A 14,417-nucleotide genomic window follows, 5' to 3' on the forward strand; every position below is an offset into this window, starting at 1 on the left:
AGGATGAATACATGTCCTCTACTCGGAATTACAGTTAGGTAATACAACTAACTGTCTCTAGCATTTCCTGAGTGCCTGGAACCAACTATGGCATACAATAGATAATCCATAATTATTTCAGCTAGAAATAAATTTTAAAAATACGAGCCACTAGCATCAACTTAGCATGTAGAGGAAAGCCCCACTTACGAAAATAATCATTGAGGCAGTTGTCTACGTGGCTAATTCTAGGTGAGACACATTAGGAGCATCCAATCCCACGGACATTTGATTTTTGCTCTGTCACTTTAGGTTCAGCCAGTTGAGTGTATTCACTGGATCTCAGTTTCAATACCCCTTGTCTCCTTGTGCTACAGGCCCAAAGCTCCCCTGAGAGATTCAGCTGCTGCAGAATAGCCAGACCTGATCTTCTGATCAGAAGCCTCGTCATGCACATGATGGCAGCACATCTGTACCTAGTGCATAAAACAGGACGACCTGCAGGCCCCAGCCCAGGATATGATCCATGTAGCTCAGGGCTTAGGTTGTACCATGACTTCCGCCTTGAAAATAATGCTCAGTCCTCCTCCACATCTGTAATCAAAAATTTTTATTTCTTTTTCATTATATACGGCTTTCCTTTCTTTCATTAAAATAATAATAGTAATAATAATAATAATAATAATAATAATAATAATAATTCTTCCCCCATCAGGGATTCCTTGGAAGCTATCAAGAGTAGAGATAAAGAATATGGACCTGAGTGAGAAAGAGTTAGATTCAAATCCTAACTCTCACTTAATAACTATATGGCCCTAGGCAAGTGATTCTGCAGCCCCCCTGAACCCTGATTTTCTTATCTGTGTTATAAAGATAGTAACTACTTTTCAGAACAATTCTGATGTTTAAATATCATACATGAATCCTTGGTGTATAAGTGTTCCATCGATGCTGGTTCTCTCCTCTTTCCTTTTAATTAACTTTGTACTTCCTACAATGCCTACAAAGTTCCTGGTATAGAAAAGGTGCTTAATAAATGCCACTCCTCATGCTTCATTCTTCCTTTGGCTCTCTTTGTATTGGATACCTTTCTACTTCTTCACTTGTGGTTTGACTGTCTTGTTTCATGACTTCTGATAACTGCATAATTTACAGTTTTGGCACTAGGAATATAGCATAGAATGAGACAGCTCAAGTGAGGTCCTCAGTCTTATACCATGTGCCTTTAGAAGTCTCCAGGCTTGGATTAGTCCACCAATTCCATCTCCAGTCTTCATAAAGTCCAGTCTTCCTGCCATTGACCTTCCTTTCCCTGAATCATCCTATTATGACTCCCAAGGGAAAGATTTAGGGTATATCCCTGGAGTCATGTAAGATGAGATCAAGGGCTTGGGTTCACCTGACCCCAGACTCCCCAAGGAGAACTCAGTTACCCTGGCTTCTTGCCTCTGACTGGTATTACACCGGCAGTGAGAAATGGGAAAAAATGTAGATTAAACAATCAGGAGACCAAAATTCAATTCATGACCCCACTCTTCTTAGAAGTTGGACCTTCAACTATCAACTTCACAAGCTGGATCTTCAATTCCCTCACCTATAAATAGAGATAATAATTCCCTCCTACTTGGTAGGATTAATTTGTGGATAAAATGAGACACTAGATTCAAAGATGCTTTAATTCATCTTCCATGGAGCGGACAGGTTAATAAAGCATACATTCTTTAGCATGCCTTAAACAACTCACCCTAATCTCACCCCCTCTGTAATCTCTTCTAGTTCTACCACTCAAAATTTAAACTCCAGCCACACCACCTTTTTATTCCTTAAGCCTTCTGCACATGCTTTTCCCTCTACCTGGAATATTCTCCCTACTCATCTTCCCCTCAACCTTCACTTCATCTCACTATTTCCTGTTCACACTTCAGGTCCTTTAGGTGCCTATGAGATACCTGGCATTTCACTAGGCACTGGGGATGGAGTGATGAAAAAGAGGAACATAATTCTACTTTGGAAGAGCTGATAGTCTAGTGAGAAAGGCGAATGCTAAGCCAATCCCCCCAATCAAAATGCATCCATTATAATTGTAATAAGTGCTACCAAGGGAGTATTAAATGCTAAAAGTTCACATAATCAATGAAAGGGTCAAATAGAATCTAAGGATTTACATAAGTGACATTTAAGCTGAGACCTGAGTGTATAGACCCCAGTGGGAAGGAAAATTGGCAGTATCAAGAATAGATAGAAGACTGGAGAAGCAGGCAAGAACAATTATTCATAACCCTGTAGGCCATGTCATCTTTTTTCATTCAGTTAGAAGAGTTATGGAAAGCTCTTAAAAGATTTAAGTCAGGAGAGTAATATTATAAATCAGATATCTATTCATCAAATATTAATTGAGCATCCATGGTAAACCAGGCATTGTGATAGGTACTGGCTATGATACCGGCTTTAGAACTGAAAACTGAAAGGAATAAAAAGTGGCTAATATGAAAACTAATTGGAAGGTAGATGGATGAAGGATGAGATGGTCGTGGCTTAGAATAGGCAATATGAAATAGGCAATATGAAAGAAAGGAGTATAGGGGCGCCTGGGTGGCTCAGTCGGTTTAGTGTCTGCCTTCGGCTCAGGTCATGATCCCAGGGTCCTGGGATCGAGCCCCACATCCGGCTCCCTGCTCGCAGGGATCCTGCTTCTCCCTCTCCTCCCCACTTGTGCTTTCTCTCGATACTGCTCTCTCTCTCTCAAATAAATAAATAAAATCTTAAAAAAAAAAAAGAAAGGAGTACAATAAGAGATACATCAATTTTACCTCAATAAAGCTGGAGGAAAAAGATGGAAATCAAAGCAAAACAACTTGATTATGAGTTGAATATGAGGATGACCAAGAGAAAAGAGTTTAACCTTGGAGTGGTGCTGCAAGGAACTCAAGTTATAGTGGTACGAGTTACAGAGAGTAAACGGACACTTGGACAGGAGCACATCTGTGGGGAGGTGGTAACAAGCCCGGTTTTGGATGTGTTGAGTTTGGATTGCTTGTGAGACATCAAACTGCACATGCCTTTAGTCATCTGGATATGGGTAGAGAGCTCAGAAGCACGAGGTGGAAATGCAAATGTAAGAGCAGTGAATATACTGATTTTAACTATGGGAGTGGATCTGGTAGCCTAGAGACCATTTAAATTAAGAAGAGAAGACAGGAGACCAAGATCTAAGGACTGTAAGGTTTAAAGAGCAAACTGGAGGACCCAGCAAGGGAGGCTGAGTCGGGGTCAGAGAGGCTAGTAGAAAACCAGGAGAGCAGGATCAAAGAAAGCAAGAAAAGCAAAGGTTTCAGAAGAGCCAACCCCATAGAATGACTGAAGATACCAAGTGAGTTTATGACAAAACAAAAACAAAAACCAAGTCCTTGGATTTAATGACATGGGAGTCACAGAACTTTGCAGAGAAAAATGTATCAGTAACTTGGTGGTGACAGGAGACAGAGTGAAGTGAAGTGAGGTGAGGAAGGAGTAGGAAGTGAAGAACTGGGGTCAACCACTATAGACTCTACTTTCAAAAGTGTGTTTATTAAGAGGATGAGAGAGACATATTGATAGTGGAAGATGGAGCGTTTGGTTTCCTTAAGAAGAAAAAAACCTCTGAGCATATTTAAATTATGGTAAAAATAATCTACTGAAGGAGGAGAGACTGGAAATATAAAATATAGGGAGGTAATTAATATGTAAAATTTCCTAAGAATTTAGGAAGGGATGAAATGCAATGTGAATAAAATAACTAATTCTAGAGAGGAAAAAGAGCACCTCCTACATTGTATCATGTATCAGGGAAGTGGAAGAGTATGCAGAAAGGAGCATACAGATTTAAAATTGTTATAGAGGGGAGTAAACTACTCCCTAGACTGTTCTCTCTGTGAATGAGGGGACAAGGTCATCTGCTGAGAGAGGCGGGGAAGGATAGGGTGTCAGGAGTTGAAAGATGGTGAAGAAGAAAGTAAACTGACAGGAGAAGTCTAGTAGGATTGCCTGGTAGCATGAAGAGTCTAGTTGATATTGGTGACGGATGATATATTGGCGCCAAATATTCTCAACTGTGTGCTTTTCTCTAGCTGTTTGACTGTATATACAAACAGCCGGGAAGTAGTGAGACCTGAAGAGTAGTCTTTTCAGCCAGAGGGTGAGCTCCACATGGGGGGCTGATAGTCTTGAGTAAGAGGGGTTGATTGGTATGATTAATAACTGGGACCAGAATCTCAAACAGTTGCCTTACTTCCTCTAGGTAGCCTTTGCTGATACCACTTGACTGAGTCTGAAGCCCCTATTTTGTGCTCTTAGAGCATCTGAATGATCTCAACACCTAGCATGCTGGAGGGTAATTTCTTGCTATATTCTATCTCTCCCCCAGAATTGAGTAAAAAATCCCTAAGGACAGGAATCATGCCTGTCTTATTACTCTGCCATGCCCAGCATGGTTCTGCAGTACCTGGACCATAGTAAGAGCTCCATATACCTAATAGGATGAACGAATGTGCTTTATGAATTGTAAAAAACTCCGATATAGAAAGCAGACTGGGTGGCATACGGGAATGGAGAGAATTAAGACCCTTCAAGTACCTTTTCCCTTTGGAGGCGCTTGACTTTAGAAACCTCTCATCCGAAGAGCAGCTTGAGTGACAGAAACATTTTCTGAGGACCTAATATCAGTTCCAGATGTTTGCAGTCATGTTGGTTTGTACCTCACCCTGTAAAACATATTTCCTTCATCCCCACCCCCTCCACACACTCTAGCTGAGGGAGTGAGGCCCAGTCTCCAATGACATCACCTCCCTCAAGCTGGTCCAGGGCAGGCAGAAGGCAGACGGGTGAGGGCCCCTCTAGCTTCTCAGACAAAGGGTATGGCTGAGCCATGGCTCACGCTGCTTGAGGAGCTATAAATAATTTCCACAGTATTTTATCAACAGTTCCATCACAGCTGCTGCCCTCACCATCCTCTCAGCTCCTGGGGAAATTGGGGCCATGTTATCCCTTGCCTTCAGTTATTCCCCCACACAAATCCACCTCCATAACTGCTCACCTTTATCTGAGAAGGTCTTTACTCTAAGGTCTAAGATGTGATGAGGTGTGGGTGGGTGGGGGTGTCTTTCATTTGTAGATTAGACTTAATGGAAGCAGGGAGGAAGAGGATACAGAATGAGGTTGGGGTGGACAGAGGTGTCTTCTCACCATTCTAGACATCATTCCTGATCCAGATCTAGATGAATCTAGATGGGCAGCTCATACCTAAGTCAGTTTGGAGAGACAAACACAAGAAAAGATGGAGTGAGACACAGAAGATGACATGAAGTAAAAAAGACAAAGGAAGAGACAGAAAGATATCAAGAGGAGAGACACACAGAGGGAGGAAAAGAAGGAGAGAGAGAGAGTCAGGAAAGGACAGAGAAAGGAGGAAATACAGATAAAAGCTGAGAGCTGGCAGAAGGGGAGCCTGGTACTGATCAGCTGGGGAGCAGCCTAGCAGGCTCCCAGATGCCAGGACAAAAAGGTGCACTGACCAGCTCCAGATGTTGCTGCCCTCCATGAGGAAGTTGGGGGGATGGTGGAGAGGGCCTGCTGCCTCTGTGGGGGCCAACGAGCCCACTGGTCTTCCAGCCCTGAACCAAACAAGTGGAAGTTGGAAAGCCCATGGTAAGAGAGAGAAGTCTCCTATTTTTAAAAGGTTAAAAAAAAAAAATTCCAGCAGATTATCAAAGAAATTGCAGGGGAGTGTGATGAGAGATTATGACAGTGAATGAGACCTTTCCACTTCCTCTCTTCACTCTTCAGATCCTTACAATGAGGGAGTTGGACTCAATGCCTGTGGTCCTTCTACTCTGAACTTTTGGGATTTACGGAAGCCAACATATATGAAAGTAGCCAAGAAGTGAAGAGTCTGAGGGGCTACATTCCCTAGAAGGTCAGAGCCCTTAAGCTGCCATCAGGTGGCTAGTTACTTCATCATGCCCAGGCATACAAATGCCCTCTATGCCCTAGTTTCTCTCTGCCTCTTGGTTAGGTTCATTCTCAACAGAAGGATAGCATACTAGAGATAATAGACTGGGGGAAAGATGGCTGGATTTGGCGGGGAAAGCATGTAGAGAAACCAGAGCCCCTGCTCTATCTCCAACTCTACCACTAACTCATCTTATGTGTGACCTCCAGGCAAGTCCCCACCCCTCCCCAGCCAGTTTCTCCCTAAGTCAGTCAGGGGATTTGGCTTTATTAAATCTGCTGTGCCTCAGCCTCCACTTCATATTCCCACCCCTCTGCCTCTACCCCTGCCCAAAAGGCTAAAACCCATGCCAATTGCTCTGATGAGGCCGCGTGGGAGAACCAAATATTTGTTTTTAATATTGATGACAGATTAGAGTGTGGGGAATTTAGTCACCCCCCAAAACAAGCCCCATTTCTGCTCAAAACAACTGGAACAGGAGGCTACTTATTTTGGCTTTCCCAATAGAGTCCCAGAACTGACAGAGCAATGCCATCTCTGAAAGAAAGAGAGCACCAAACCCAGGGGTGGGGAGCAGGGGAAGGAGACAGAGAGGGAGAGTGAGCATTTCAACAGCTAGTTCAAAAGGATGTTGAACAGATGGCAGCAATAAAGTGTGCGTGTTTGTGTGTGTGAGAGAGAAAGTGAGAAAGAGTATGTATGCATGTATATCTGTGCACACACACTTGTGAGCTTGCAAATAAACAAAGAGTTCCAGCACTGGACTCAGCTATTGGCGAAAATCCAGAGATCAAAGGAGAAAACCCACATTTCCCCATTCTGGCCTCACCTGGCCAAATGTGAGTAATCCTAACTCTCTATCCAAAACAATTCATAAACCTTACTTTGCTGTTTTCTTCCTAACATTTAATTTTCCTTTCATTTTTTTTTTTAATTTATGGAAATGAGAAGCCACTAAAATTAGTACCTACTCTTTCCTAAGAACTACGCTACATTTGACCCTCAAGGCAACTTGTTAAATGAGTTTTTTTCCCATTCCATGGATAAGGAAACTGAGACCTAGAAAAGATTATGACTGGCCCTAGATTTCTCAGTGCAGAGTGGTGGAAACTTAAAGCAGAAGCCAGGTTTTCCAAAGTCCATACTCCCTCATTAGGCTTATATCCTCTAAGACAAAATTCAATCAAGTGAGCTGAATTATTTATTTATTTGGATTTTATTTACTTGTTTTAGTGAGAGAGCATGCAAGCAGGGGGAGGGGCAGGGGGGAAGGGGAGAATCTCAAGCAGGTTCTGCTGAGCGTGGAGTCTATCGATCCCATGGCTCAATCCCATGACCCTGAGATCACTACCTGAGCTGAAATCAAGTGTCGGGCACCCAACCAACTGAGCCACCCAGGCGCCCCTGAGCTGAAATACTTAAATTTGGGCTGAGTGAAATTTTCAGATGATTGAGACATGGTAAAGATGGCACAGAGGCAATAAATGAATGAATGAATGAATGAATGAATGAATGAATGAATGGAGGTTTTTGCTTCAGATAGCCACCCCCAATCATCCATAGCATCAGTTGATCATGATACCTTTTTGAAGGCTTATTATGTATTCAGCTAGCCTGTAGGGCTATATAAGACCCCGTAAGGTCACACAGCACTCAAGGAGCTAATGTCAGAGTTGAAAATTTAAGATAACTGTATATATACCTATAGACACACACACACACACACACACACACACACACCTGTACATATACAAATGTAGATATCAATATCTACCCATAGATAATTCAATTCACTGAACTTTGAAAATCTGTGTATGTCAGGCCTTGTGGGAGGATTGCAAATCATAAAGACGCAAGAGACACTGTCTTCTTTCTTTATAGCAACTGCCCACTAAAAAATTCAAGAATTGACCGGTGGAGAGAATGAAAGTCAAGTCACACAAGAAAGGATTACAAGAATCTGTAAAGATGGAGGTAGCTATGTCATCACCTCCAAACTTCTGAAGGAAGAAGAAGAAGGTCTGATATCTCTATGGGGTGACCCCAGTCCATTACCTAAAAATAAGTAAGTTTCATCTCTATTTAAAAAAAAGAGGAACTCTTAGATCAGAGCTCTGGTTCCTGGATAATGAAGAAGAACAATCTTGGATTTCTGTTTCTGGATTAGATGGAGAAACAGGGGCTAGATTAATTTCTCCAACTGCCTGAAACAAAGAAATTTAAAAAGGAAAAGAGAAGAGAATTAAAAAGATTGTTCAAACTGGAACTCAGGCAACAAAGGACAGAGATCCTGAAAGATGGAAAACAAATTACGTGAGCCCTAAAATTTTCCCAGATTATTGCCTTTAAAGGGATTCCAGGTCACAGTGCAGAGAGAGGGACATATATTTACTCATGTAAAATTCCCTACACTAGGAAAACAACAGTTCTCAGTCCGGAGAGACCACAATGACTATAGAGATAGAGGAATGAAGAGGAGAGAGCTACACAGAAAGAAAATTGAAGAGATCTGTGGAGGGCCCTGTTTCAATATTCAGCACAGTACAGACTGATGAATGTATGTGAGGAAACTATTAACTTACAAGGATTAGATGAAACAGTGCCAAGTACTCATATAGGGGCCAAAAATAGTGCCGGTTCCTACCAGCCATACTGGAAAATCTCATAATTCATGGGCCATTGTGTGGAGCTCTTAGAAGGGTCTTGCCTCAGTAGTGGGAAATAATTAGCCCTAGACTAAACACTCCTCTGGCTCCACCTAACAAATCTTAAAAGTAAGACCCAAAAGAATAAAACTAATTCCAAGTAACTTAACTGTGTCCCAGAACAGAGTTCAAAAATATTTATAGGAATACAAAAATACCCAGCACCCAACAAGGAAAAAATCAAAACGTCTGGCATTTGGTCAAAAATTACCTGGCATGCAAAGAAGTAGGAAAATGCAACCCATAATGAGGAGAGAAGCTAATCCATTTAAATTGACCCAGACAATAGAATTAGCATATAAAGACATTAAAACACTTCTAACTCTATTCCATATGTCAAAAATGGTAAGGTATGTGATATATTAACAAGACCCAAATTGAACATCTAAAGATGAAAATTATAATGTCTGAGATGAAAAATTCACCAGATGGGGTTAACAACAGGTTAGACTTTGCAGAAGTTATTGAAGACCTAGTGCTAGAAACTATCCAAAATGAAACAAAGAAGAAATAATTTTAAAAAATAAAAAGAGAATCACTTCACATGGCCAAAAATACATGTAATTGGAATCACTGAAGGAGAAGATGGTCAGAAAGAAAAAAATATACATTTAAAAAAATAATGGCCCCCAAATTTCCAAATATGATAGAACTATAAACCCACACATCCAAGAAACTCAATGAACCTCAAGTACAAGAAAATAATAAAATTGCTCAAAACTGGTATTAAAGAGAAGATCTTAGAAGGAGCCACAGGACAAAAATGGTATGTATGTACAGGGGAAAAAAGATAGGAATAAAAGCAGATTTCTCAATGCAAATAATGCAAGCAAGACAGAGGAGCAACACTTTTAAGTTACTAAAAGAAAAATCTGTCAATCTAGAATTCTATACCCAGCAATAACTTCTAAAAGCAAAAGCTGAAAGAATCAATCACTCATAGATCTGAAATATAAGGAATAGAAAAAGACATCCTTCAGACAGAAGGACAATTAAATCAGATGAAAATATGTATGTGAAGGAATGATGAGCAGCAAAAGTGGTAACTACATGAGTAAATACATAAAATTATTTTCCTTAAAAAATAATTTTTCGGGGCGCCTGGGTGGCTTAGTCATTAAGTGTCTGCCTTTGGCTCAGGTCATGATTCCAGGGTCCTGGGATCGAGCCCCGCATCAGGCTCCCTGCTTGGTGGGAAGCCTGCTTCTCCCTTTCCCACTCCCCTAGCTTGTATTCCCTCTCTCACTGTATCTCTCTCTGTCAAATAAATAAAAATCTTAAAAAAAATTATTTTTCTTATTAAAAATCTTTAAAATATAATTTATTATTTAGGGAAAAACAATAACATTGAATTATGAAACATATATATGTGCAAAATGTATGACAATAAAGGCTAGGAGGGGAGTAATAAAAACATACTATTATAAGGTTCCCATACTATAAAGTGGTATAGTAGCTTTCAAGGTATACCATGATAAGTTGAATATGCATATATAAACACTAAACCAACCACTAAAATAAAATAAAAATATTTATAGTTAATAAGTCAATGAAGGAGATAAAATGGAATCAAAAACACCCAATCCAAAAAAAAAAGACAGAAAAAGAGAAAAAAAGGGAAAAAAGATGGGACAATAGAAAACAAGTAGCAAGACGATAAACTTGACCACAAAAGTAACACATTAAATATGAATAGTCTAAATACTACAAGTTAAGGTAACAATATCAGACAGGATTTAAAAAAAAAAGAATTAAAAAGATCTACATATATGTTGCCTACAAGAAATACATTTTAAATATAAAGACACAAATAATATAAAAGTAAAAGAATGGAAAACGTTAGAGCAATCGAACACTAATCAGAAGAAAGCTGGAGTAGTTGTATCAATAACAAAGTAGCTTTTAGAGCAAAAAATATAACAAGAATATAGACAACAGTTTCACAGTAATAAAGGGATCAATTCATCAAGGAGATCTAGTGATTCTAAATGTTTGTGCCCTTAATAACAGAGCTTCAAAATGCATGGAGTAAAAACTGGAAGACCTATAGGAAGAAACAGATAAATTTGCAATTATTGTCAGAGGTTTCAATACCACTCTCTCAAGTATTGATATAACAAAACAGAAAATCAGAAAGGATTTAGAAGACTTGAAAAACATAATTAACCAATTTGATCTGGTTGGCATTTATATTAATATCCCATCCACAAATAGAAGGATACACATTCTCTTAAAATGGACAGGCCAGATTCGGAGCCATAAAACCAATCTCAATAGATCTAAAGTGATTAAAGTCATAAAAATTATGTTCTTTGATATAGTGAAATCAAACTAAAAACAAAAAGATGTCTGTAAAATTTGCAAATATTTGGAAAATAAGTAACATTAAATAAGTAACAGTAAAGAACCCATAAATCAAAGAAGAAAACAAAAGGGAAATTAGAACATATTTTGACCTGAATGAAAATGAAAACTTATCGAATATTGGTAAGCCACTAAAGCAGTAGTTGGGGGGAATACTTATATTACAAGAAAAATCTGAAATCAATAACCTCAGCTACTTCCTTAAAAATCCAGAAAAAAGAGGAGCAAACTAAATTCCAAGTCAGCCAAAGAAAAGATATAACAAAGATCCCAACAGAACTCAGTGAAACGGAAATTAGTGAAAACTGATGAAACGAAAGTTGATTGGTTTGAGAAGGTAAATAAATTGCATAACCTCCAAGCCAGATCAATCAGAAAAAAAAAAAAAAAAGATAAACTACTAAAATCAAGAATGAGACTGTGATACCACTGTAATTTCCACAGGTATTAAAAGAATAATTATAGAATGTTACCAACAACTTCTTGCCAGTAAATTTTGTAACATATGAAATTGGAAAATTCCTTTAAACATACAAGCTGTAACTTAAATAACCCTATATCTAATCAGACAATTAAATTGATAGTTAAAACCTTCTTGGGAAAGCTCCAAGCCCAGATTATTTTACTAGTGAAGTCTACCAAATAATTAAAGAAGAAATATTACTAATTCTACCCAAACTCTTTTAGAAAACAGAAAAGGGGGGAAATGTTTTGCAATTTATTTTGTGTGGCCAGCATTGACCCTGATAACAAAAACAGATGAAAGTATTACAAGAAAACTATAGATCAGAATCTCTCACATAGATGCAAAAATTCTAAATGAAATTTTAACACATCAAATCCAACAATGTATTAAAAAAAAGATAATGCATCATGATCATGTGGAATTCATTTATTCTGGAAATGTAAGGCTTTTTTTTTTTATCATTTGAAAATCGACCAATGTAATTTATCATATTTTTAATGTAATTTATCGTATTAACAAACTAAGAAACAAATTATATGATCATTTCAATAGACTCAGAAAATTCAACACCCATTTCTAATTAAAACAAAACAAAAATCTCTCAGCAAACAAGCATTCAGTCTCTCATCATTAAGTATGATGTTACATAAAGAACGAGCACTGTGCTGGGAGTCAGACCTGATTGTAAAGCCTGGCTCCACCAGGTACTGGTTGTAGGAATTTGGGAAAGTCACATACCCTCTTAGGGACTCACTTACTTAATCTGTAAAATGAGGCTGGTAATCATTTGTAGAGTGAAGTTAGAAAAATATCGGCACTTGTTCCTTCACCCCTGATCCCCTCAAATAAATTTCAACAACTATCCATGCAGAAAAATACCTCCACAGAACTAAGGTTTCTAGGTAAGGGATTATAGCACCTGGGTGAAGCACAAAAATAGGAAAAGCTATATTAAGCAGGTTAGGAAAGACAGATCCACTATCGTAATCCTCCCTGTGGAAGGAGAGAGAAGTGTGTGCCTGACTTCACTAGAAACCCTGTAGCTACCCTGTTCCATCACGGAGCTGACTCCCTTGGATGTAGGTGGCTCCCGGCAGACTCTTAGGACCCCAGGCCCCTGGCTAGGGCCACCAGCTATCAAGGCCCCGGAAACTTCCATGGCACCGGGCTCCCATGAACTCAGGCTTCCAACCCATCCTGGCGTCTGCCAGTTCCTGGTCTCTGTGGCCCAGGCTCCACTTGGTCCCAGCGCCAGGCTGACTACCACAGACCCAGACTCCTGGCCTGCCTGAGAGCAACACCAGCCCCCACAGAGCCCAGCTCCAGGACAGCATAGCTTCTTGGCTATGTCAGCCATTCAGAACTCAGTGAGAGCACTCAGGAGTTACAAACAAGTGTAACATTCTTAGGAGTCCTTTTTCTCATCTTCTTCTGTGTGCCTGAATCATTTCCAATTCCCTCTTCCTCAGCACTGAATACAAAACTATCTCACTAGAGATAATATGTTTCACTAGAAAAGGCAATTCCTTGAATTTCTTGATTTCAGTCCCAGAGAGAATGTATTTCAGACTCAGGTATTCAAACACGGGACCTGTAGGCCTTTCCAAGCAGAAAAGATTAAATCCTCTTCTGAATTAACTAACCCTTTGATAGAGAACTTCGGGGATTGAACTCAGAGAATCAGAAATTCTTTGGGCTACAATTTACTATCATTCCCTACTGAAAATCATATGAAAAACAAAACAAAACTAAACCCCACAGACATGGGCACCAGGTGACAATCACTAAACCACGAAACCTCAAATGCCTTCCCATGTCAGATGACAGTAAGTCTCCAAAGGCATTTAGAAAATCCATTTTTCTCCTCTGTCACATTATCCCAACAAAATGGGAAGTCATGGTCTTTCTACTTACCTGTGTAGAGGTCCGTATCTGTGTATTCATCCACTTTCTTGTGCTGCAGAATATAGTCGGAGACCTTGGTCCCAATAGCTGGCTGAACATCCACCCACTCCAAGGAGACCACTGTGCTGGAGGGCTCTACTGTTGGGGACAGACGAAGCCTAAAAAGGGTGACAGGGAAGGTTGGTTGTTCTCCAGCAGTATTGTCTGGACCCCCAAAGAGTCTGCAGGTCTCAAGATTAAAAGCACAGGATTCAGGCTGGTCTCAAATCCCATTTCAATCCACCAACAAGCCTTTGTATGGACTCTGGCAATTCATTATACCTCTTTCAGCCTCCACTTCCTTGTCCATAAAACAGAGTTAAGAACAGCTACACTTCAGGATTAATGTGGGATCCAGTAAATTAATCCAAGCACACAATACATGCTCACAGAAAATTGATTAGCTTTCCATTTGTCTAAACCATATTTCCAGTGATGCTTCATCGTCAATTAAATTGACAACGCCTTCAAACACAGTAGCCTCAACCTTCTTGCCATTCTCTCCAATCCAATAGATCAGTCAACTCTTTAATATCCTTAAATCAATACTCCCTCAGAGAGGGCAGGAGTCCCAGAAAATCCTTTTACAAGGTAAGACATAGTAGAATGATTGAAGGTTAGAACTGGAAAGGTCCTTAGCGGCTGGGAAGTGCAATCATCTCATTTCACAGATGGGGAAGTAAAGCCCAGAAAAGGAAAATAATTTGCAAAAAATCACCCAGCAAGTTGGGGACAGAACCGTGATGGTAGTAACTTTGCTTGTCCCCAGCCCAGAGTCCTTCTCTCTTTCCATTACACAATACCATACCTCTTCAAGAACTATCTTACAGTATAATCTCCCCAACACACACACAGAGGGGTGTTAAGGGACTCTGGTTCCCCCTTATTGGCCCCTGCCCCACTCTCCTATGCTCCTCACGGCACTGTCTTAATCCCGCCCCATCAGTCAAGACGACCTCCTTTAACTTCCTCG

General features: G+C 39.9%; 1 protein-coding gene across 5 annotated transcripts in view; it reads right to left on the reverse strand.

Annotated features, from left to right (window-relative positions):
• Positions 1-14,417, reverse strand: part of ASTN2 (astrotactin 2) — an 883,583-nt gene that overhangs the window by 148,344 nt on the left and 720,822 nt on the right. For all 5 annotated transcript variants that reach the window (XM_064579942.1, XM_064579940.1, XM_064579943.1 and 2 more), the window contains one exon: positions 13,415-13,563. In XM_064579942.1, the coding sequence (XP_064436012.1) occupies positions 13,415-13,563 (149 nt within the window). The remainder of the gene's footprint in view (positions 1-13,414; positions 13,564-14,417) is intronic.

This window comes from Mirounga angustirostris, unplaced genomic scaffold (assembly GCF_029215605.1).
Source record: "Mirounga angustirostris isolate CCGP_5_RB_7025 unplaced genomic scaffold, mMirAng1.0.hap1 SCAF_15, whole genome shotgun sequence".
Lineage (NCBI taxonomy): Eukaryota > Metazoa > Chordata > Mammalia > Carnivora > Phocidae > Mirounga > Mirounga angustirostris.